This window comes from Callithrix jacchus, chromosome 12 (assembly GCF_049354715.1).
Source record: "Callithrix jacchus isolate 240 chromosome 12, calJac240_pri, whole genome shotgun sequence".
In the NCBI taxonomy this organism is placed as follows: domain Eukaryota; kingdom Metazoa; phylum Chordata; class Mammalia; order Primates; family Cebidae; genus Callithrix; species Callithrix jacchus.
In genome coordinates, this window is record NC_133513.1 from 89,080,972 (window position 1) to 89,106,354 (window position 25,383).

Consider the following 25,383-nt stretch of genomic DNA (forward strand, 5'->3'; position numbering starts at 1 on the left):
TCAGTGGATTTGTAGGGGTCAGGGGTTGAGGGAGTAAAAATCTACTTGTCTTAGTTCAGGAGAGGCAACAGGGACAGAGATGGTGGTTTATAGCAGGGTTTCTTAAATGTGATTTACATTCAAATCCCCTGGAGATCTTGCTAAAATGCAAATTCTGATTCAGTAATTCTAGGGTGGGCCCAAGATTCTGCATTTCTAACAAACTCCAGATGAGGTTGATGCTGTCGGGCTGGGAATCACACTTTGTGTTGCAAAGGCTTACCAGAACCTGTTGGGCCACACTTCTGCATTCCAGGAGAGATTAAGTACAAATGTTATGACATCAAGACTATTTGGAAGGTTCTAGGAAGGGGAGCAGGTGTCTGAGGTCAAAACAGAGAATACTTCAGAGCATCAGGGAGATTGGAAGATGTAAATTCCTAAAGAACGTTAGGAGAGGCTCACTTCATCACTGGGCTCTGAGCCCCAAAGTTCTGTGTTTCTATAAGAGTGCAGAACAATTAGTATTAGAGGGGACCTGACAGAACTTCTGGTTCAGGCCTGCATAATATGGATGAGGCGAAGAGCACGGGATGCCCAAGGTTACGCAGCCGGTAGGTGGCTAGACACTGGAAGACCTTTTGTGTGTGCTCAGTGGTTTGCAGTTCCTCTTGTTGGTGATGTAGAGCCATGAAAAGATTTAAAGAGAATTTTATTTCAGAACAGTTTTCTGGTGGAAGTCGAGAGGACCACAGGCAATCAGGAATTAAACAGATTACTTAGAGCCTTCTGTACTAGGACAAGCAAGAGATGATGAAGGTCTTAGTTGTAGCAATGGGAACAGACAGGGAAAAATATTTAAGATGATGTTAAGAGAGAATTGGTGAGATTTGGAGATTAATTTTTGTAGATGGTGAGAGAAAAGGAGGCATCAAGGTTGATCCCAAGGCATGTGGGTTAGGCAAAAGGATGAATAACAGACATGCTACCTCCCTTTTCCCCAAGCAGAAATAGAGGGAGAGGAGAGGGCCTGGGTGAGGGGATGAGCAGGCAGACCGATGAGTGTGAGACCGATCAGGAGCGATGTCCACCCTGAAATCAGATATGTCAGTCCACTTAGGTTTCCAACAGTTGACTCTGAACTCTTGGTATCTGTGTCTGGCATCTTTTTCCAGCATCTCTGATGCTGTTGGTTCATCTAAAAGTGACAAATATTCCTGCCCATTTGTCCCCAAGTCCTCCAATTAAATGTCACCTTCTTGGACAGACCTTCCCAGACCACCTAAGCTCTTTTCCTACCCCACACTGATTCCCCATCACGGCACCCTGCCATTTTCCCTCACAGCAGTTACCATGCTTGCTAATGTATGTTTACCTGTTTGCTTTCTTGTTTCTTGTCTGAGTCGTCACTAGTCATTCAGCACTGTAAGGTCAGGCACTATATTTTGTTCCCCACTCCAGATCTAGCACAGTGAGAGTCACTCAGGATACACTCATGAAACATGTGTTGAATGAATCAGAAAATGTGAGAAACAGCTGAAGCACCTGGAGATGTTTATCCCAGAGAAAAAAACCACACAAACGACCTAACTTCTTAATTCTCTCCTTTGAAATTGCACAAGACAACTCTATTTCTATTTTGCTTAATATATTTTTCTTATATTTTAAGAGATGGGATCTTACTATATTGAACTGTGTGCCTAGCACATGGAAAATATTTAATAAATGTCCAATAAACAGATGGGTGGATGGATGGATAAAAAACTACATCTCCATGGTAGTCAAATGCCTAAGAGATTTAGTCATTCTTGAAATTCAGGAAAAAGAAAATTGGAAAGATACCTTTTGTTTTCAAATAAAGGTAACATCTTTTCTTTTCAATAAGCATAAGTGTAAATATGAACATTAAATTAGTCAAGAGTCAGTTAAAGTATCTGAGAAATACTCTTACCTGAAGCATAGTCCCTTCGAGGAACACTTGGAGGTGCTTTGACTTTTAGCCTGGAGGTAACAACCACGAGACAAAAGGTCAGTGAGCAGAACAACGAATGTCAGAGCCAATGCTATAAGCTGATGTAGAGAGAATAGCTAGACAACTAATAGCATAACGGCTTCTTTTGGACTCATCAATGGACAGATTTGATGTATCGTAAATGTAGTGGAGCCTTAGTCAGGTTTCCCACTTCTCCCCACCTCCCCGGTGCAAGCACAGTGTGGCTATGACTTGGCAAAGGTGAAGTCAGGTGGAGAAGGGCTCAGAGAGCCCTACGATGGTAATCACTGAGTTCAGAGGTTCAAGGAAGGTGAGTGCTGATTGGTTGGTAAGGCAAGTGTTGACAGGAAGATAAGGTAAGATGAACTACATTTTAGCGGCTTACAAATGTTTAACAGGAAAAAACCAGTTACGGTAAGCATTTTAGTTGTAGGTTGGGCTAAAATCATTTTTGCACCATTTTAAAAAATGCAAATAAGCCAGACACGTCGGCTCATTTCTGTAATCCCAGTACTTTGAGAGACCAAACAGGAGGATTATTTGTGCCTAGGAGTTCAAAACCAGCCTGGGTAACATAGTGAGACTTCATCTCTACAAAAAATAAAGAAAATGAGCCAGGCATGGTGGCATGTGCCTGTGGTCCCAGCAGTCCCAGCTACTTGAGGGGCTAAGGTGGAAGGATGGCTCGGGCCCCAGAGGTAAAGGCTCCAGTGAGCCGTGATCACAGCCTGCACTCCAGCTTGGGTGACAGAGTGAGACACTGCCTTAAAAAAAAAAAAAGCCAAATAAGTGAACAGTGAGTGTCTTAAGATTGGAGATTATGATACTCAGCTTATTTAGTATTCAACTTGTTTTAAGCACTCTCAAAACGACTTTAGTATCTTTATGTACAGATGAAATGTGCTAAATATTCACAATCCTTCTTCATTCAATAAAAGAAAAAAATTTAAATTAGTTTTAGAAAACTATTCCAAGTTTTGTAAGTTCTGATAACCTCCCTTTCCACTACTTAAAATGAGTAAGTTTACAGTAAATTATTTTAAATAGTTATTACCCATTTTAATTAAGAATTATTTGCTGAGTGAAATTTAAAATATACATAAATACAACTTATATCCAGTAGCCTTTATTTTCTAAAATATCATATCCTTCAATAGAAGCAGTATAACTGCTATTATATACAAACATTTCATGTTTTGTAAGAAAAAAAAGCAGCATAGAAATTTGCGTTTGATTAGAAAAGGCACACAAAAAGAATTTATGAACCAAAATTGTAATTTGCAAAAATGACAATACTTATATTTACAAAGAAATTCTGGTTTTCTTTTTCTCAAAGGCTCTCAGTATCTATTATTACATTCAGTTCTCACAAGCCAGCAGGGTAGGCTGGGAAGATCCTATCATTAGGTCCACATGAGGGACAGAGACAGAGATCGTCCAAGGTGTTGCAAGGAAGAAAAACAAAACCAAAGCTAGATCTGGTGCCCAGGTTGTGTCAAAGAATAGCAAAATTTCCAAAGGCGCAAACCAGCAGGGCGCGGTGGCTTACGCCTGTAATCCTAGCACTTTGGGAGGTTGAGGTGGATGGATCACCTGAGGTCAGGAGTTCAAGACCAGCCTGGCCATCAGGGTGAAAACCCATCTTTTTTTAAAAAAAAAAAAAAAAAAAAAAGCACAAACCATCTATTATCCACTATTTCTATCCTTTCATCAAAGAAAAGCAAGGGTGTTTTAACACCCTCAAATCATCTCAGACTAAAGAAGAAACTTATTAAAGGACTGTTGGCCACTGAACACTAGGAATAAAAGGCATGGGTGAACTTTACTCTGTAGCTGGCTGCTGCACACAACCCCCAACACTTCAGCGTCCTTATTTTCTCATGTGGCCAAGGACCAGTGAAAACTCTGTCACAGCCTTGCGTTAGGAAACCAGCTTGGTCAAGCATGTTTCCTCCATTCATGGTAGCACCTGCAGCCTGGCTTCAAGTAAGAGCATAATTGCAAGTCACTTTGAGCTAAAGGGCCCCTGATGTCACCCCGGGTAATGACTATGGTGACCATAATTTCCAGGCTGAGAAGAAACATAGTTTGTCATGTAAAAGTGCTTTGGTTGTCCAATGGGCAGAATGTTTGAAATAGAAGCTCTTAGAAAAAATTTGAGCTCCACACAGCTGCTATAAATATGACTGACCATGGAATAAAGAGACATTTTATGCAGAGGCTTCCTGTTATTGAGAACCAGTGTACTGTAAACCTGGCAATGGGGGAGAATTAATCTAGAATTGCTAGTGATTGTAACAAGGACTCTGTCGTAGAGAACGAGATCCTATTTGTAGCAGATATAATAAGGAAAAATCATCACACACCTCCCAGTCACCAGACAGAACATGAAGCCAAATTCTCCTTCTCTGTGAGATGACCACCACCTCACAAGCAGAAGGCCACTGATGTTTTATGATGATCACTTATGCATAGAGACTCATTTACATTTCACAGACTGGAAATATCACCAAAAGTGATTTCTTATTTTTAATTTTAGCATAGATTAAAAAGAATAAGGATACTGTTTTGAATGAGTAGAGAAATAAACTTGTATAAACTATTTTTGGTCTAAAATTTGGGGAGAAAAATTTGGTAATAGCAATCAAAATTTTAAGGACGCAACTCCTTCCATTTGGAAATTTCATTTCAGGAATTTAGCCTACTGGTATATTCAAGGTCTGCAATGAGCATTTACTAACGTATTATTCATGACATTTAAATTGCAAGAAGCAGCCAGAGAATTTTGATTGATATTATCAAATTGCTCTCCAAAATGTTGTACCAGTTTAAATTCAAATCCCCATCTTAAAGATGGCCACCATATAGAGCTAGTTAACTGAATTGTAATACATTTAAGGTAGACTATTAAATCACCTGTTCAGAAAAGAATGTGGTTAATTTTTACTTACTTACAAATAAAGATGTCCATGAAATAGCTTAAGTAAAACCAACAAAGCAAGTTGGTAGAATGACGTATGCACTATGACACGGTTCATGATGAAAATGTATGTGTATAGAATGTACAATGTGTATAAATACACACATACATACATACATATATAGACACACACTGAATTTACTGATGACAACGTCCCTTTCTGGGGAGTGGGTTCAGATGGAGATACAAGGAAATGGGAGTTCATAAATTCTGGCGTCTTTGATTTTTCTTTTTCCTGGTGAATTTGCATTAATTTCATTTGAAAATTTTTAAGACTTAACAGAATACCATTTCCCATTTTCTCTTGAAAGAGATTAAGGACACAAGATTTTGTGCCCTTAATTTTGAGTGGCAAATGCATATATGTACCATTTATATTCTCTTAAAACAAATCTTGAGTTTTTGAAGTACAAGGAGTTTTGTGGTGCTAGTTTTTCCTCTCCAAGTGCCAACTGAAAAGTTCATTTTAAGATAATAATTCAAAAAGCAGAAATCAAAATATGGAAAACGGATATGGCATCTTGAAGAAGCTAGGGCTGTGTTTTGTAACTTTTCATTTGGAGTTCTCCATACATGTCTTGGTAGCCCTTAGCTAAATGGTTATAGAAACGACTCTCCTGCTTTGATGTTTGTTAGGCACCTTGAATGGGCATAGCTCACCCTCCCTGCAGTGAGAAGAAAAATCGAAGTCCCCTGAGTACCACCATACTCACTTGTCCTGTCCAGAAGGTAGACCTAACCACCATGGATTCCAGCCAATAGCAAGGAAGGGTTATGTGCTAAAGAGGTTGAAACTCCTCATCCAGGTAACAGAGAAATTTGTTTTCTTCCATGTAGCACATGCTGACTTATTTTATATAACTAAGTATTTAAGCAGAGTCAAACTTACTTTTTGATTTTATTCATTATTCCACCTTCATTGTTTTTAATATCATGGACTATCTTTTGAAGCTGCCTGTAAGAAAATGAAATTAAACATAAGATATTAATAACCAGTCTGATATTTTTTAAAAAGGTTTCTACTCTTCTTGAATATAAAAAGGGACACAAACTGTTGTGAACTGAACGCGAGCCCAGGAATCTCATCCAGTGAGAGGGTCCCAAACCCGGAAGAGAGCGTGTGCTGGAAAAAAAGGAGAAAGAAAAAGAGCGAGGTCTGGAGGGCCACATGCGCTATGCCCATGCAGCAATTTTATTTTTGCAATATGTTCCATTATATACTTTTCTGAAGTTAATGTTGTTTATGTCAGATCAACATACTTAAGTTACAGTAAGCAAGTTACACCCACCAAGTTACGCCCAGTAAGTAAGTTAAGCCCAGTTAGTCTGTTACTTCCAGTAAGTAGGTTACGCCCAGTAAGTAAGCAAGTTACAGTTACGCCCAGTAAGTTATGGTAAGTAAGTTACAGTTACACCCAGTAAGTTAGGTAAGTAAGTTACCAAGTGTAAATACTTAAGTTAATATTTTACAATGAAGGTAACAAGGGTCCAAAATGAACACAATGAGACAATAAACCATAAGGAGCCAAAAGTAGACACAATGCCTCCCAAGTCCTCATATCCATAAAGTAATGTCTGTTAATTATTTTGAATAGCATATCGTTCCTCTCTCGGTTCCTGCTTTCCCTCAGCTCGACTCCCCCAACCGGGGATCTGTGTCCGGGCTCAAGCTCACCGTATGGTGAGGCCCATTTCCCAGGGCCCTCACACGGGAGCGATCCCCACAGATCCCTCAACAAACCTTACCAAAAAAAACCTCCAAATAGGATGAATTATATTGTATTTAATTAAATTGACCATCTGCGACTTTAGCAAAAGAGAAGTATGACTGATTCTATAAGGAATGTGGTCACTGGGCTATGTCCCTATCTGTTGACATGTCTGGGCCAATCCAGACTGTAAAGAAAGAAATTCTGATTTCTTGATCTGTCTGTTCTGAAGAGACACGTGAGGCAAAAGTACTCTGATCCTATTACAAGGCTTGTTGTTCATTGCTCATTGTCTTAGAGTATCCACATTATGAAGATAGGTGCTACTCTGTGTACATAGCAGAGGCTTCAATCAGGCCCAAGGTTCTTTTTTTCAAAACGTTAGTAGGTAGCATCTATTAAAACTTCCATTTAAAAGTTACTCCTACCTAGGAGTCATAAAGAAAATGATTATTAAATCTGGCTGATATTTGAAACTTCTTTGGAAGAAAAAGTAAAATTGAGTCAGGAGAATAGGTCTGGAGGCAGGGAATCTAAGGCCAATTTGTACTGACTTCCTAGAACTGAAACAAAAGGAAAAACCAATTTCTCCATGCCCAAGTAGCAAACGGATCAGAGACTACTACCTTTGCACTGTTATAGATGAAAAATGTAAAGTACCTCTGATTGGTCCCCTCCTGTAACCAATCAGACTGATCCCAGGCCAATTCTTCATGTGTAACTTTGTACCTTCACTTCAGCCTCTGATTGGTCACCTTCTGCAACCAATCAGACCGGTCATGGGCCACTCCTTCATTTACATAGGGTTTATCCTAGTAACCAATGGGAAACCCCTAGAAGGTATTTAAACCCTGGAAAATTCTGTAACTAGTGCTCTTGAGCCCCTTGGTCAAGCCCACTCCCACTCTGTGGAGTGCACTTTCATTTCAATAAATCTATGCTTTCATCACTTAATTCTTTTGTTGCTTCGTTTGTGCATTTTGTCCAGTTCTTCTTCAAAATGTCAAGAACTTGGAAGACTCATAGTCAAGACCCTCCACTGGTAACAATATGTACAAAATCAAAAGATAAATGACATGCTAGAAGAAATATTTGCAGTATATAGTAATAACAGTAATAAGTATGTATTAGGTTGGTGCAAAAGTAATCATGGTTTTGCCACTAAAAGTAATGGCAAAAACCGCTATTACTTTTGCACTGACCTTCCTTGATTTACAAAGAAATCTTTTAACTCAGTAAGAAAAAGAGAAGCAATTCAATAGAAAAATAAGCTAAAGATGTGAACACACAGCTAAGAGAAAACAAATATAAGTGGCCAACAGACCAATGAAAAGATATTGAACCTCACTTACATTTAAACAAATCTAAATCAAAACAACAGTGAGATGTCATGTTTGCCTATCAGACTGGCAAAACCTAGCAACTGTAATAATATCCAGTGTTGGGAAGGTAAATTGTTACAATCAATATATGTCAAGATTTAAAACGTCCATGACTTTTGACCCAGCAATTGAACTGCTAGGAATTTGTCTTGTGAACATGGTCACAAGGTGGTATCAGTATTTATAGATAAGCATCTTTATTGCAGCATGACGTGTAAGAGCTCTCTAATCCTCTCTGCTTCTCCTGCCCTCCCTGCAACCATAACTCTGAAAACAATCCAAAACTCACCAATTATTAACAGGGAACTAGTTAACTAAATTCTGGTAGATCCATGCAATGGAATGCCACAGACCCCTAAAAAAAAAAAAGGAAGAAGAATATGCATCCCTGTTGCTGCCTGGAACTTCTACCTTCTAAAAAGGGGGTTGTTACTTTATGATGTTTTAAAATATTTGAATTTTTATAGCATGTGTATATATCATTTGTATTATCTGTGTTATATACCTATATGGAGAAAAATGTTGTAATGGAAGGATAGGGACATGTTATGTTTTCCTCATAATAATTTTCTGACTTAAAAAACTGTATAATAAAATTTCACACGGTTCTTCCCTGAAAGAGCAGGATGTGTTTTAATTCACCTGTCAGGTAAGTTCTTCCTTCGTTCTGAGAAAACTATTTGACTGGACCCTTTAGATAATGAGCTGTACACAGTTATTTTTCTTGTGGGAAATGGTGATTTCCCCATAATCCTGAAAGCAGTTTTCTCTGACTCTGGGAGCTAGGCCTCGGAACTCAATAATTTTCTAGAATTTGTTCACGTATACTCTATGCCAAACCCCTTTCTTCTTTACCTGAGGAACTACAGAGAATCTTCAAGACAGAAGAAAGAAGGAAATGAAAACAATAGGTCTGGCAGTGGAGAGAAAGAGAAGTTGAGAGAGAAAGAGGTTGAATTGGACGGACTGCAGAGAAAGTCAATAATTTCATATGGAGAGCAAAGGGCAGCTCTAGTTGTAAGCTGACTGTAAATGGATGGAGTTACTGTTAGCCTAAGTTAATGCTTAACCAGGTTGAAGAGCAAAATGAGCCAGCAGTGAAGAATCGTATCAGAAATTTGTCAAGAGTGGAACACAGGCAGAGTAATAGGGAACCAGGGGCCAATTTGCATAAGTAATTTTGCTGTGGATATAAACAAACAGATGCAAAATGTTGCAAAAGAATTGGATGCAATTTTGTCATTGGCTCAATTTGGCATTTGGTGCTTCTTGACATTTCCTAATTACTTTTTATTGTATATTGTTAAAACTATAACAATTATACTACATAACTATATAATTATAGTAAGTTACTGAAGTGTTCCATAAACTATAATTTTTAAAGTTGATGCATAATAGCAGTACATATTTATGGATGCATGTGATATTTTGATATATGCATATAAATCAGGGTAACTGGAATACCCATCATCTCAAACATTTATTTCTTTGTGCTAAGCACATTAGCACATTCCAAATTTTCTCTTCTAGCTATTTTGAAATATACAATAAATCATTGTTAACTATAGTCTCCCTTCCCTTCCCTCCCCTCCCCTCCCCTCCCCTCCCCTCCCCTCCTCTTCCCTTCCCTTCCCTTCCCTTCCCTTCTTCCCTCCCCTTCCCTTCCCTTCCCTTCCCTTCCCTTCCCTTCCCTTCCCTTCTTCCCTCCCCTTCCCTTCCCTTCCCTTCCCTTCTTCCCTCCCCTCCCTTCCCTTCCCTTCTTCCCTCCCCTCCCCTCCCTTCCTTTCCCTTCCCTTTCCTTCCCTTACCTTTCCTTTTTCCCTTCCCTTCTCCTCCCCTCCCCTCTCCCCTCCCTTCTCCTCCCCTCCCTTCCCCTCCCCTCTACCCTCCCTTCTCCCTCCCCACCCAGCCCCACCCTTCTCCTCCCCTCCCCTCCCCTTCCCTTCCCTTTCCTGTCTTTCCTGCCTTCCTTGCCTTCCTGCTTTGCCTTCTTGCTCTTTCTTTCAAGTCATAGGTAAGTAGTGGCTGGTTGCATAAGTTATACAGCTTTTATCTAAGTCGGCGTGACAAGAAGCAGTGAATCAGGATCCCTCAGCTTGAGGGAGCAGAGAGATGACCAGATCATGTGGCGATCTGAGACCAGAGAAGCAAGGGCTGTGTGAGAATAAGTGCTGAATGCCAGGCTTCTGGGAGGCTGAGATCAAGAGGCTTGGACCTGAAGGGCAGGGAGGGAGGAAACAATCTCAGGTTCCCTCCTGTGCCTTCAAACCCAGCCTCTCTTCCAGATCACTCCTCTGAAACAGTGTTTTCTGGAGTAAGGTCTAAAGCTTGCCTGTATTTGTTTATTAAAAATTCAGTTTTATTAGAAATTCCTAAACTATATCAATGGAATAAAAATTCCAGGTGGAGCACAGCAATCTGCATTTTAACAAATTTCCTAGGTACATGGAAGGTTGAGAGACATTTTTAAAAGGATTAGGCCAGGTTTATCCCCTTCTAGGCTAGGTTTAAATGGAAAGAGCAAAAGAGACGACTTCCCAACATCCAGGATATCTTCCCCCATCCACCATGGCCTGGAATAGCTTTAACAACAAATCTTACTCTTTTCTCCATAATGAGTGGCTGAAAGCTTACCGGGTCATTCTTCCCAGGAAAGGAAACACACTGGCAACAGGAATTTTAGTCAATGGTATGCTTTCAACAGGAGGAAGACAGCAGAAGGAATAGGCTGTAGTTGCCGATGGCCAGACATTCACCTTTACCTGGGCTCAGATTAATACAAGTTAGGCACAGTGAAGCTTCCAGTCTGCCTGCCTTCTCTTCCCAGGCAGCTTGGTGTCAGAGCAGGGACTCTGAGCCCAGGAGCTAAATGTATACAGCCCAGCCTTCTTCAATGTCTTTTATGAATTGAAGGTTAGACCTTACATCAACTGGTAGTCTTTATACATCTCCTTCTTAGATGAAACGGTAGGTTAAAGAAATGGTCTTGACTTTGGCCATGCATTAGAATCACTTAGGGGACTTTTAATAATCCTGATACCCAGGACTTTGCCCCGACCATTTAAACCAGAATCATTGGCTCTCAGGAGATCCAATGTGCAGCCAAGGTTAAGAACCACTGACAGCGTTATCAGGATAGGAGATCTTTGTACATACCCCAGGAAAGATTGTCTGGCCAAGAGAGCACAAGGAGAGGAATCCATAGAGAGAATCCGTAGAAAGGTATCTGCAGGCTGAGAAGAGCCCCAGGCATGTGGAAGGATAAGTAAGTCCAGGAAGGATGGGGTTGAAGGACACCGAGCTCTTCCAGGGCCAAGAGGGCACGGGGAGGGCAGCTGCGTGCAGAGATTTCGGCCACATCACCAGAGTTGTCCAGGAAATTACATATTTTACAAAAATACTTTTCCAGTAACTCTTATTAAATGCAGGAAATGATTTAACAGATGATATTATCTGTAAGAAGTATTCTTTTAAGTTTAGTAGAAAGAAGAATATCAGAAAACATCTTGTTTTCCTTGTAGCTCTTTAGTGCTGTCACAGAGAATAACGAAAGGCAGGTTTCACGATATTATTTTTTTCCACTTGTCTTTCAGAAGGGGTGGAATGCAGAGCATTGCTGATCAGAGAAAAATCCCTGTTTAATCTCCATGCAGGAGTGGATTAAAGAGTGTCTCAGATCAAAGTGACCCTTTACAAACAAACAGAGCAAGTAAATCCTTCCTTCTTCATTCCTGCATCTTAACCTCAGGTCCAGTTCTTGAGTTTCAAACTTTCAGTGTTTGTAGGGCTGGTCCTCCTCTCTGAGCCAAGATCTAAGCCTACACTTTCCCCTTTACATGAGGAAAATGCAGCAGCTGGCAGCAGGGCCCTCCCATCCGTGCTGTGAGGGCTTGGTAGGGCCTCTTTCTAAATGTTTCTAAAACCCAGATTTCAACAGATCACTCCCTTCTCAAGAGTGCAGCAGCTCCCCAGCATCTACTTAATCAAGCCTGAGCTTTTTTGTCATGGCCCAGAGCCATTCAGTCTCACCCTAAGCTCATATTCATATAGGATATTTTATTTTTGTTACTACATCTTAAAACAGTTCTATGACAGAACATTGAAAACTACCAGTAAGAATAAGAAAAAGGGCTGGACATGGTGGCTCCTGTTTGTAATCCAAACACTTTGGGAGGCCAAGGAGGGCAGATCACTTGAGGTCAGGAGTTCAAGTACTGCGGGAACCACTGGGGGCTGCTGGCTCAGCCCTTTGCTTTATCCACATACACTTGGATATCCTTAGAACATCTGTGCTGATACAATTGACCTGGTATCTCTAACTTACATGTTTCTAAAATCAATTTTGAGTAGAAATCTCTGCAAAGTTTTCCTTGGCATATATAGAAACAAAAATGTATCCATGAATACTTTTTACCATGAATGGATTTTTAAAAACAATTTTAAACTTTACATTTAAATACATTTTTTTTAACTTTTTTTTTTTTTTTTTTTGACGGAGCTTCGCTCTTGTTACCCTGGCTGGAGTGCAATGGCATGATCTTGGCTCACCACAACCTCCACCTCCTGGGTTCAAGCAATTCTCCTGCCTCAGCCTCCCGAGTAGATGGGACTACAGGTGCGCACCACCATGCCCAGCTAATTTTTGTATTTTTAGTAGAGACGGGGTTTCACCATGTTGACCAGGATGGTCTCGATCTCTTAACCTGGTGATCCACCCGCCTCGGCCTCCCAAAGTGCTGGGATTATAGGCGTGAGCCACCGTGCTCGGCCAACACATTTAAAAATAAAAAAATTAACAATCATCATTAGGTCTGCTGATTCTCTAGCTGACGTTCCTTTTTCAGGTGTTTAATAAAACTGGCTCCCAGTTTCTCTTTAAGATGCTACTCATACAGTATATTTTATTTTTGTTCCTAAATTTTAAAACAGCTATATGATGGAAAATTGAAAACTGCCAATAAGAAAAAGGGCCAGGTGTGGTGGCTCACGCCTATAATCCCAGCACTTTGGGAAGCCAAGGAGGGTAGATCACTTGAGGTTAGGAGTTCAAGACCAACCTAGCCAACATGTTGAAGTACAAAAATTGGCTGGGTGTGGCGGCGCATGTCTGTAATTGTTACAGACCTTGGGAGGTTGAGGCCTGAGAAGCACTTGAACCCAGGAGGAAGAGGTTGCAGTGAGACAAGATTGCACTACTGTACTCCAGCCTGGCCAACAAAGTGAGACTCCATCTCAAAAAAAAAGAAAGAAAGAAAAAGAAGAAAATGGAGCTTATAAGCTGGCATCCTTGGGTCTTTAGGCTTGAAACTTCTGAATGTTCTTTAACCCTTTTTCTTTTTCGCTCTTTGGCTCTTCAACTCGTATCCCCAGTCATAGCAAAAAGGTGAGCCACAGCAACCAGGTATCGGGAACAGCAAGTGCGGAGTCTCAGAGGTGAAACTGTCTGAGATGTCTGGGGTCCAGGGAGCAACTGAGAGTGGCAGGGGAGTAGGTGTTGAGGGGATGTTTACAAGATAAAGATGAGACTGCAGGGAGCAGAGACAGATGGTCAGGGGACTTGTTCAGCCAAGGCAATGGGGGTTACAGGCTTCCTGCTGGAAGCCCTTGGAGACCTTTCCTCGGGTGTGTCATGATGAGGGTGGAAGAATGGAGGAGGACCTTGGGGCAGTGGTGGCTGGGACACCAGTATGGAGGCAACTCTGCCAGGCCCAAGCCCCAAGCTCATGGCAGCATGGTACCAAAGGCAATGGAATAACACTAGGAGTGCCCTGTGGGCCTCAGCAATGCAGAGGAAGAGTTGGTGACTGCAAGACCAACAACTCTCAAAGTGGACATTACGGAGACACACTGCTATACTGGCCATACTGGGGCCTGAGACAAAACAAATCAGCAGGACTGATTCTGTGTTCATTTAAAATTCCAATCGTTTCTTCACCATGGATTTTTGGGCATTCATTTTGATTTTTAAAATACTATATTAAATACTATTTGTATCAATGTATTGATTGCGGGGGTTACTCCTTAAAGTTTAATGTCATGATTTGCTGCTTTATACGTGACTTTTTTTGTTTTATTCCACAAATGTTCAGTGTGTGCACACTGGGCATGGCACATGCGGGAAATAGAGCCAACCTGAACACAAACCCTACCCTCTCGTAATGCAGAAAGGGGCCCCTTTCACCACTTAATTACATGACAGAAACCTTCTGGCTTATGTGAAGCCAGACGACAGATACAGGCAGACTGGAGAATTCTGTGATTCACCCAAAACATCTTCTTTTCAGGTCACCTCTGGCTTAAAGCGGAAGTCTTTGGCCACCAAGCCATCATTTTGAATGCTACTTTTTTTTCCTCCTATTATTTTAATGTAAAAACCTTTAAAAAATATTTAAATTATAATAGCATCCCTTTGGGAAAGCTCTTTTTTAAAAAAGTTTATTTATTATACTTTAAGTTCTGGGGCACATATGCAGATCGTGCAGGTTACATAGGTATACACGTGCCATGGTGGTGGTTTGCTGCATCCATCGCCCCGTCATCTACATTAGGTATTTCTCCTAACAGCATGCTGCTTTTCAGTGACTCTCCTGTTATCTGCATGCAGCAGGACTCTTATGACAACATCCCCCTCCTCCACTCTTTCTAAAGCCCTGCCCATTTCTAGCCCCGGCTTCCTCATGCTCACTTCCTCCAGCCTGGCCTTCCTATGAAATTACAAGAATTATATTTAGATTTGCGAATTCAGCACTGGAGGCTGCTTCCTTCTGGAGAGTGAGCTTATGGTGGAGCTGACACAGTTTTGATAGCTTTGACAGTCCCATGATGTGAGAACTTGAACAAGCCTCTCAAGGTCAAGTGAGTGCCTTCCTCCTCCATTTCACAGATGCAGATACTGAAGCCCAAAGAGGTCAGAGATCATGATGAGTGTCTCAGACTATACAGCAGACTCTGAATTTTGCCTATAATTAAGGTAGTCACAGAAATTTGGAAGTGAGAGAGACTTTGGGAATATCCTGGGTCAACCTCCTCTTATACCAAGGGAGGAAATTAAATTCCAGGGAAACTGCAATTGCCCCAAGGTTAAGTTAGTTGAGGACTCCTCCAATTCTTTTGGTCATACCTGTTCCTTCCCTTTCCACACGTGGCTCATACCCTCTGCTAGAGAAGTAGCTTCTCCATGGCAAGAGGTACCCTCCACCTTCTTATGCCATAGTTCAGAGCCGTGATTATAGTATAAGCCCAATAAGCCATTGTTGAAAGAAGCGTCATGCATGCCAGTCATCAGACTTGGAAAATCAACAACAGCAAAAGCCAGCTTTTAGTGAGCATGTACTATGTGCCAGGCACTTTGTGTATTATCTCATTAACCCTCACAACCACCCTATGAGGGAGGTCCCATTATTATCCCCATGTTTATATTGTGATAAAAAACACATAACAAAAAATTCACCATCTTAACCATTTTTAAGTGTCCAGTTCAATAGCATGAATATATTCACATGGTTGTGGTCATCCCTATTTTTATAGATGAGAAAATTTGACTCAGAGAGGTTAAATAATTTGCCTATATCCTACAGTGGATAAATGACAGAGCTGGGATTCGAAATCAGGTCTGACTCCAGAGCCCATGCTCTCAACCCCTCTGGATGATGCATGCTAACTTGTTTCAACTTGGCCCCTCGCCAGGGCTGGTGACTGGCTTCCCCACATATGTGCCTCTCTGGATACCTTCCTCTCTGTCTCTGGAGACAGCATCCATTCTCTCTCCCAGCCCAGTAATCTTTACTGGTGACACATGTGTCCCCACCCCTGCCTTGCTATTGGTCCCCAAGGTTAGACTTTTTGCTAGAGGGAAGTGTCGGATCTTAAGAGCCTGTTTCAGACTTTGGGAGGAAGAGGGAGAGTAAAAAGAGGAAGGGACAGATGGCAGGAGAAAGGGGAAAGAGGGGGTAGCACACGTGGGAAGCAGGAAGGAATGTGGTAGCAGCCCTCTGGGGTCTGGAATGTGCTCAGTAGAGTGGCTGAACAGAGCAGCTGGAAGGACACCACCATCATCCATGGATCCTTTCTCAACACCCTAAGCAGAAAGGCCACCTGAGGGTCTTGGAGTAGAGGGGCTGTGTTCCCTTATACGCAAGCATCATCTTCCTGCCAGGATTGTTTCTTACTATCCATTTATGGATCGTATAAAGTCATTTGCAAGTTTCTTCATGCAGTTCACACCCTACTTTTTTTTTTCTTGCTTGTTTTTTTTTTTCCCCCACAGATCTGCAAATATTTTGTGGTAGTCTCTGGCATGTCTGAATGGCTGAACTGGGTTATATGCAGACAGAAATTGGGCTGACTTGGCATAAGCAGGAGTAGGGATGATTCCACTAATACCCTGTGTCCTTTAAAAAAACCCTGGTAGGATTTACCCTATCAGAGGCAGTTAGGCGTCAGGCGCACCACCCTGAGACTGAAGAGATGGCAAGGAAATGATGCTATTCCTGCTTTAAAAAGTTCTTAGGGCCAGGCGCAGTGGCTCACGCCTGTAATCCCAGAACTTTGGGAGGCCAAGGTGGGCGGATCACCTGAGGTCGGGCGTTCAAGAACAGCCTACCAACATAGAGAAACCCCGTCTTTACTAAAAATACAAAATTAACTGGGTGTGGTGGTGCATGCCTGTAATCCCAGCTCCTCAGGAGGCTGAGGCAGGAGAATCGTTTGAACCCAGGAGGTGAAGGTTGCAGTGAGCTAAGATTGCACCACTGCACTCCAACCTGGGCAATAAGAACAAAAACTCCATCTCAAAAAAACAAAAAGTTCTTTGAAACTTTGTCACTTGATGTGACAGCAGAAATTGTCACAGCCCTTCCCCTCTCTGATTTTAGGGGCCAATGGTCTTTGGGGCCTCCAGGGATACAACACTTTCCTTTAGCACACTGGAACGCTTGCTGGACCTTCCTCTCCCCACCCATCTGGTAGAGTAGAGAGGTCTTGGGTAAAGGGAAACTTCTTCATAAAACTATATAAAAGCAGATTGCAAAAACCAAAATAGCTTAGGGAGACTCCTGTGTTCATAGGAGATGACACAGACTCTCTTGTCTTCTATTCCAAGTCCCTTGGTCATAGCCTCCCTCTGGGGAACTCCCATTTTCTTAGGTGTGGTCTCCCACCTCTGGCCTTTCCCTCCTTATCACCATGTTCTTGAACAGTGTTCCACTCATCCAGCTAGACTGTTGATTGAACCACCTCTGTGAGTGGGTAGGAGAGCTCTCTGCCCCCTTGGTCTGAGCTGGCCATCAGATAAATGAGTCCTGCCTGGTGCTAGTGACAGTGATGACTCAGTCCCTGAACCTATTACATTTAATGAAGTTAAATTTTGAACCCAAACTTTGAGACACTGCCATACCCCACGTGGATGCCTCTCTAACAATACAATTCAGGGCACCAGGGAAGCACAGACCAGGAGGAAGGGGACATTCACTGAACTGTTACTTTCCAGTATAGGGAGGTACTGTTCTTTTTTTTTTTTTTTTTTTTGAGAGGGAGTCTCACTCTGTTACCCAGGCTGGAGCACGGCAGCATGATCTCTGCTCACTGCAACCACCACCTGCCAGGTTCAAGCAATTATCCTGCATCAGCCTCCAGAGTAGCTGGGACTATAGGTATGCGCCACCATGCCTGCAAATTTTTTTTATTTTTAGTAGAGATGGGGGATTTCACCATGCTGGCCAGGCTGGTCTCGATCTCCTGACCTCGTGATCCACCCTCCTCAGCTTCCCAAAGTGCTGGGATTACAGGCGTTAGCCACCGTGCCTTGCCAAGGGGTACTGTTCTAATACCCCTGCTTCATGTTATATGTTATTAAGTAGATATTATTATTCCCATTATTCAGATGAAAAAACTGAGTCTAAAAGGGTTTAAGTGATCTTCTCAAAGACCACGAGCTAGTAAGTGCAGAGCGAACGTTCAAATCCACGTCTGCCTGATTCTTTCTTTTCAGTCTGACAAAAACACCTTCCAGGGGCACCTCTTAAAATGTCACATTGGTGCTGTATGCTTGGTCTGTATGTAAGACCTGCTTTGCTCTTCATAATTATAACTCACTCACAGATGACAGGAACAACTGTGGGAGCATTCTTCGCAAAATATATAGTAGTAGGGTACCAAACGCTGAGTCAGCGTGGAATTCAAGTTCGGGCCTGGAACACACAACTGCCTGAAATACTGACAGCAGGATTCTCAGCAGACTTTCTGCCCAATAAGTGGCTGCTTTTTAATTTTAAAACAAATGTCTGTGGAGCATATAGAGCGCAGACAAAGCCTGAATGTTACATTGGCCAGTAAATTCCATAGGCCAACCTGGAGGGGTTGTTCTAGAGCTTGAACAGGTACCCTGACCTCTCTGGGGCTCAGCTTTCTCACCTGTGGGATAAAAGGGCTGGAGAGGGGTCCTTGCAGTCCTTGCAAGGTGAATCTCTGTGCTTCTCCATGGAAGCCTATGTCTCTGCACATTGTAGAAGCAGGCAAGGCCCAGGTCCTCATGGAACCCCTGACCAGCACTGGCTATATAATTTCTGGGGCCCAATGTAAAATGAAAATGCAGGGCCCCTTGGTCAATTTCAGGACTGCAACAGCAGAGCATTAAACCATGCACAAGCTCTTCTGAGCACAGGACCCTGTGCGACTGTACAGCTACATGCCCAGGAAGCTAGGGACCTGTGTTCCCTATGACGTGTGAAGGAAGGGAATCTGCAGTAGGTGGGAGGCAGGGATGCTCCTGGGGTAATGAGAGCCTTCTTTAGGAAACTGGCCAGCAGAGGAGTGTGGCTCAGCAAGCAGTCACCACAAGTCCCTCAAGCTGGCTTCTTGGCCTTGCTTTTGAAATAAACATGGAAACAGCCCTACTGGGCTGAAGGAAACGGTCTGTTTGGAGGCCTAGACCATCGTGCTGCAAAAGGGTTGTGAAAACATCAGGGTAAAAAGTAAGGCTGCAGGTGTAGCTTCCAGTGGACTCCCTTTAGAAGAGAGGTGAAGGCAGGACAGGTAGGAAAAGGTGATGATACAAGGCGGGTGGGGAGGGCTCTTGATGTGGGAGCAGACAGCCCTCAGCTGTGGAACAAAGCACAGGGAGGAAGGAGGTGAAGTCAGGCTTTCTTGCTCATTGCTAGATGGAGACAAATATGCCAGTAATAAGGAGGCTCAACACACAGTCAAGAGGTGCAACCCCCTGAGAGAGGGTTTCCGCAACAGCAGCCAACCTAGTGCCCAGTGTCAGCCCAGCACCAAAGCTGCTTCCCTACAGCTGTGCTGGGGAACCCTGAGGTCACGTGGGACCTAGAGGATGGCAGCCAGTGTCACACTTCAGTGTTCTCTACTCCCTTCATCTGGAGCAGGGACTTCGGTGGGGGCTGGAATTCTACCCCATAAGCAGGTGAGGCCCATTTCTGGAGCAGTGGGTGAATCATACTCTTAATTCCTGATAATGTGCATGGTTCCTAGGGACCTAGGAAGCCCGGCACAAACGTGGAACGAAAAAAACTAAGGCCGTCTTTGAGCTCTTAAACATCAACATCTGGCAGAGCAAACACAGAGAAGCAAGGTCACCCTAAAGAAGCAGAATGGCCCCAAGTCTGTGAGATCTAAGGGGGACCTGATGGAATGCAATCACCAATTCTGAGACACCAGGGTGTCCAGTGGAAGGCAGTGGTGGTACCTCTCTGACCGCCATTCTGCAGAGACGGAGTCTTGGTTGGGTGGACTTAAAAGGTCTCCACAGTGAGGCTCTGTCTACAGTGGACAAGAGCATAGCAGCCCTGCGAGCCTGGAGGCAGGATCACCCAAGAGCCTTGAGCATCTGACATTCCAACAGAACACAGGCTCTTCTGAGCACAGGGCCTGGGTCCCTCACGTAGACCTCCTCTCACCATTCCTAATATGCAGAACAACCACACAAAGCATTTCCTGAGATCCAGATACAATCAAAACCAATTTAAAGAATTATTTTGGAGGAGGACAGGGGAGACATAGAAATGCTTCAGAACAGAGCTGGAATAAAGTCTTTAATGAAAAAGATTGAACCCTCAAAACCTACCCATTGGTTTCAAAAATATATGTACACACTGGCAACAGGGAGACCAAGCAAGACAGGGTGAATCCTGCTCCAGAAACTCTCTTAGCTCATGGAAGAATTATTCTAAATATGTGCCTCTTGGACATGAATTTTCACATATAACCAAGAAGATTAAAGGATGGACAAGCAGCATCCCTGGGCTCTACTAGTGTCTATAATACTCCCCAGTTGTGACAAAATTGTCCCTGATGGAGAACCATTGATAAAATGATCCCGCAGTGTCTTGCAGGAGGCTGGGGAGGGACACTTCTGTGGAGTCTATTAAGAAGCCAAAGAAAGCCGAGTGTTTTAATTTCCCTAGAACAAGCTATCCTTTAATTTCTCTCTCTCACTTTTTTTTCTTGCTCATGTAAGGATCTTCTTTGAAGATGAACCAAACTGATAAATTCTCCAAAGAACAGATGGGGTTAAGTCATTTGTAGGAAGAAAACAAGAGATTGTCTGTCAATATGTGCCTGAAGAGTTTGGTACCAGCCCAGTTCCCTCCAATCCAGTAATGTAAGAGGCAAGGCTGGAAAATAACTGTGATTTGGTCCTTGGAAGCCTAATCGATTGTATCATAGTCCATTTGGAAACATGTTCTGTGAAGAGGAAGGGTTGTTCAGCCATGGTACACAGTCACTGGGTTCAGAAGAGAGGTTCGTCAGACATGTGGACTCTGGTTTAGGGTTTTCCTGGCACAGTCATGCCCAGAGTGGGAGAGGAAGTTGCCTTGAGTTTTCTTGGCTGATGACTCTGAAGTCCACTCGCATTAAGCCGGTATCTGATAATGTGGCTCCCAGGTGGCTTGCCCACAAGGAAAAAGAGCCCTTTCCAGCTGCTCTGGGTATTCCATCCATCTGTGTGGCTCAAGATGGCCCAGTTGAGCGGCTCTTCAGCCGATGGGATGCAGGTAGGCAGTGTGAGGAGGATGGAAAATCAGACTGTCCAGGAAGTTGGTCTAATCACCACTAGATGCTGTGCCTCCTGCCTGGAGACCTCCATGCTGCTTGCGACCCCAGTTAAAAGCAGTTGGAACCACAAATGTGAAGAGGAAGAGAGACAGCAAATAGCCGCTCTGCATGGGTGGGTTGAGGTACTGGTAGTTGTGTTTGCTTTTTTTTTTTTTTTTGAGACGGAGTTTTGCTCTGTCACCCAGGCTGGAGTGCAGTGGTGTGATCTCAACTCACTGCAACCTCCGCCTGCTGGGTTCAAGCATCTCTTGCCTCAGACTCCCCAGTAGCTGGAATTACAGGTGGCTAATTTTTGTATTTTAGTAGAGATGGGTTTCACCATGTTGGCCAGGCTGGTCTTGAACTCCTGATCTCATGATACATCTGCTTCAGCCTCCCAAAGTGCTGGGATTACAGGCATGAGCCACCACGCCTGGCTCTGTGTTTGCTTTTTATTGACTTGGTGTACCAACCAACTGGCAAATAATCTTCTGGGAATTTCAGCCCATGTTGTCTCCTTTGGTCTTCACACAAGCCTGTGAGGAAGGCAACTCTAGTTTCCTTTGACAACTGGGAAACTGAGGTATAGAGAAACTGAATGGCTTTAGGATTTATAGCTAGTAACTGGCCATTAGAAACAGCCCTGTTGGGCCCCAATGTCATGGTCTGTCTCAATACATCAAGAAATATTTCCTGAGAGTCCTGAGATTAAATGGTAGCCTTCAAGAATGTAACATATGTCAAATATGGTCTCTGTGTTGGAAGAATCACAGCATCAGAGCTGAGAGAGACTTTGGGGAAAATGTTCTCATTTTGTAGAGTTTGGACCAGACCAACATAGAGGACACAGGGGAGCCAAGGACCTATCCAGGATGTTGTCGAAGAAAAGGAAAGAAAAGGCATAGATGGAAGGGGAATCAAGAAAACCTGCAGGGTGTGGTAGGTGAGTGGGTGTCAGTGGAAGTGGAGAGGGGAGGGTCAGAGTGAGGGTTGATGACGATACCATTGACCAAAGCAGGGAGGATCTGAGAGGCTGCTAGCAGTGGAAATGTGAAAAGAGGGTGAATTTGTTTCTGAGGAACTGAACCAGAAAAATCAAGGAACTAAAAACTCCAGTTGAAAACTCCAAGCCCTGAGAAGAGAAGGCATGTCTCAGAATCCATCAAATAAGGTCTCAGTGAGACCTCACCCAAGAAGACCCAGACACCCACGGCAGGGCTCTGTCATGTTTAACATTATTAGTCACTTCAATGAAGGCAGAGAAGCCATGTTTGTCACATCTGCAGTCCATGCAAAGCCAAGTGTCACAGAGGTCAGAATCAATAGACAAAATATTCAGGATAGCCAGAAAGAAGAAATGGAACCAACATAAAACTTATCAGTGATCAATGGAAAGTTTCCCTTTATCTTCAGAAAATCAATTACACCACCATAGAATTGGTAAGAATAACAACAGAAATGATATTAATAGCGACTATTTAAAAAATTCAATAATCACTATGTGCCAGTTGCTTCACAAGAATTTATTTAAAACTTACAATAGCTCTACGACATTGGAACTGTTATTATTATCTTTATCTTACAGGTGAGGAAACCAGGGAGATTAGGCAATCTTGCCTAAAATCACACAAACCTTGATTTTTTTTTTTTTTTTTTGAACAGAAAAATACCATACTCTTTAACCAGTAAGATAACTAGGGAGACCTGATTTGACCACACTTGTGTCAAAGACCTTTTCTAGTTGTGAAAATGAGTGGGTATGTGTTTGTTTATACTACAAAGAAAAATACACAACACAGATGATGAGTCAATTGGGAGGTTATTAAAAACTAAAAATTTCATTTTCAAGTTAGTTTTACTAGTTTGAAAAGGGATATTTGCAAAATGATTAAGAATTGTAAATGTTGAAATGTTCACCTAGAAGGGTGACATTTTTATGATCATAGGAATGTTGACTGTGGAACAATTGAGAATCCAGTTCCAGCTGGGTTTCTGATGATATCTTTACTTTATAAACTTAAGGGAAAATCATGGCTAGGAATCAACTAAAAGACCCGAGTGTCTATGAACTTCTGCTAACAGAAGTGCCTATTTCAGCAGTGCCTTGGTGGGAGCAAAAACATGAGAATCTGTGCTCACATCTCTCTGTGGTCACATGCAACTTAGCCACCTCACCTATCTCTATTCTTACACAGCAGAAATTCTCAAGGTGATGATCCATCCCAAACTGGGTGCATACGGAACATTCCCTCTCTTCTTTAAGAATTCCTCATTTCCTTTTCTGTTCTTGTGTCAGTTTGCTGAGGATGATGTTTTCCAGATTCATCCATGTCCCTACAAACAACACGAACTCATCATTTCTGATTGCTGCATAATATTCCATGGTGTATATGTGCCACCTTTTTCCAATCCAGTCTATTATCAATGGGCATTTGGGTTGATTCCAGGTCTTTGCTATTGTAAACAGTGCTGCAATGAACATTCGTGTACATGTGTCCTTATAGTAGAACGATTTATAGTCTTTTGGATATATACCCAGTAATGGGATTGCTGGGTCAAATGGAATTTCTATTTCTAAGGCCTTGAGGAATCGCCACACTGTCTTCCACAATGGTTGAACTAATTTACACTCCCACCAACAGTGTAAAAGTGTTCCTTTTTCTCCACATCCTCTCCAGCATCTGTTGTCTCCAGATTTTTTAATGATCGCCATTCTAACTGGCGTGAGATGGTATCTCAATGTGGTTTTGATTTGCATCTCTCTGTGGGTGAAGGGGAGAAGAAAAGCAAAGCACACTGCCATGTGTGTACCTACGCAACTGTCTTGCATGCTCTGCTCATGTACCCCAAAACCTATAATCCAATAAAAAATTAAAAAAAAAAAAAAAAAGAATTCCTCATTTCCTTCCAATCCTGCATGCCCTCCCTCCCTTGGATGACTCTACTTTCCCTCTCCTCCTAGCAATACTTTCTGCTCCACTCTCTTTTCAGTCCTGAGAATACATTCCCTGGATCAAGGTCATTCCTTTCAGTCCCCTATATTTCAGAAAGACTCACTGTCTTTCTGTTTTTGTGGCTAAGGATTTGAGCAAATTCTCACCTAAGCCTAAAAGTGTAAACATAACTGTCCACTTTTACTGTCATCTGGTACCAAATAATTACATGGTTAATCAACCTTCAGAATTTACGTCAGCCAATCAGGACAGAGGACACAAATCACAGGAGGTAGGTATTTCATCTATCAACTCCTTGCCATCTCATCCATCTAATTACGAAAAATAATTAAGATGGCCCTTTGAGCCCACTGAATTTACAATTTCATTTCTTTGAAAAGTTCCACGTCAACAGTGTACATTTACCAAAACAGGACGATTCTATAAAGACGACTGAGTAATCAAGTAGGAAAAATGTTACTTTTATGTAAGCAGATAAGTGTACCATACGATTATCTATGGTATAATTTTGGTTTTCTATCCCATAATCTGTGGTCGTATATTGCCCATCAACTGCTCTGTGATCAAGCTGGACTTTGTCTCAAAGGGAGGAATCATAAAAAGATTTAAGTTCTAGTACCTTTATTTAAATTCTCATCTGGATTCCCTGAAAGAGGTTCTACATTTCTGTATAGTTCTTCATTATGGAATATGTCTAAAAAAAATTTGGAACCCTCCTGCTCATTTGAGAGGAGAGTGCCTAGTTTCTTTGCATGTCTTTCTTCCTCTCCTTCCCTCTTCCTTCTCATGCTGTGTCTCAAGTCCAGGCCTACCACCCTGGATGCTTGGGTTACTTAAGTGCTTCTCCCTTCCACCAGATCCCTGCCTCCAGTGACCCTTCCACTCCAACGCATCCTACCGGCCTCCTTTAAGCCTGCTGTCACGACATCACTAACAGCGTAACCTGTTCTTCAACTCCCTATGGTTAGGGCCCTCACCATCCTTTGCAACGTAGACCCACCCTATGTGTCCAATCATACCAGGACCTTTGGGTTCCACATGCCCAACTCTATAGCTTCTGTTGGACAGAAAACTCTCCTCATCATCCCATATATGGACCATACTTGTGTTAAGCTTCAAGTGACCACTTCTGTATTTCCTTCCTCCCAGCACATAACATGTTTCCTCCAATTCTCCAGCTCGTTTATCATTTTACTCACCTCTCAAAGCCCACCTCTAAAGTATCTTCTCTATGAAATCTCCTCCTGCTACTTTAAGTCTATTCTTACATTCTTTCAGTCACTTACAGCTTCCATTGTATCACCCCTGCCCCTCATGAGGGTGTAGCTATTTGAGA

The 25,383-nt window shown here is 42.5% G+C and overlaps 1 protein-coding gene across 4 annotated transcripts in view; it reads right to left on the minus strand.

The window, feature by feature from the left end:
- Positions 1 to 25,383, minus strand: part of BLNK (B cell linker) — a 76,231-nt gene that overhangs the window by 49,643 nt on the left and 1,205 nt on the right. For 2 of the 4 annotated variants that reach the window (XM_078346165.1, XM_078346164.1), the window contains exons 2-4: positions 11,200 to 23,427; positions 5,842 to 5,907; positions 1,931 to 1,980 (exon numbers count right to left, since the gene is read on the minus strand). In XM_078346165.1, the coding sequence (XP_078202291.1) occupies positions 1,931 to 1,980; positions 5,842 to 5,907; positions 11,200 to 11,246 (163 nt within the window). In that variant the 5' untranslated portion in view covers positions 11,247 to 23,427. The remainder of the gene's footprint in view (positions 1 to 1,930; positions 1,981 to 5,841; positions 5,908 to 11,199; positions 23,428 to 25,383) is intronic. The other 2 variants (XM_035268610.3, XM_035268609.3) reach the window with 1 other exon arrangement.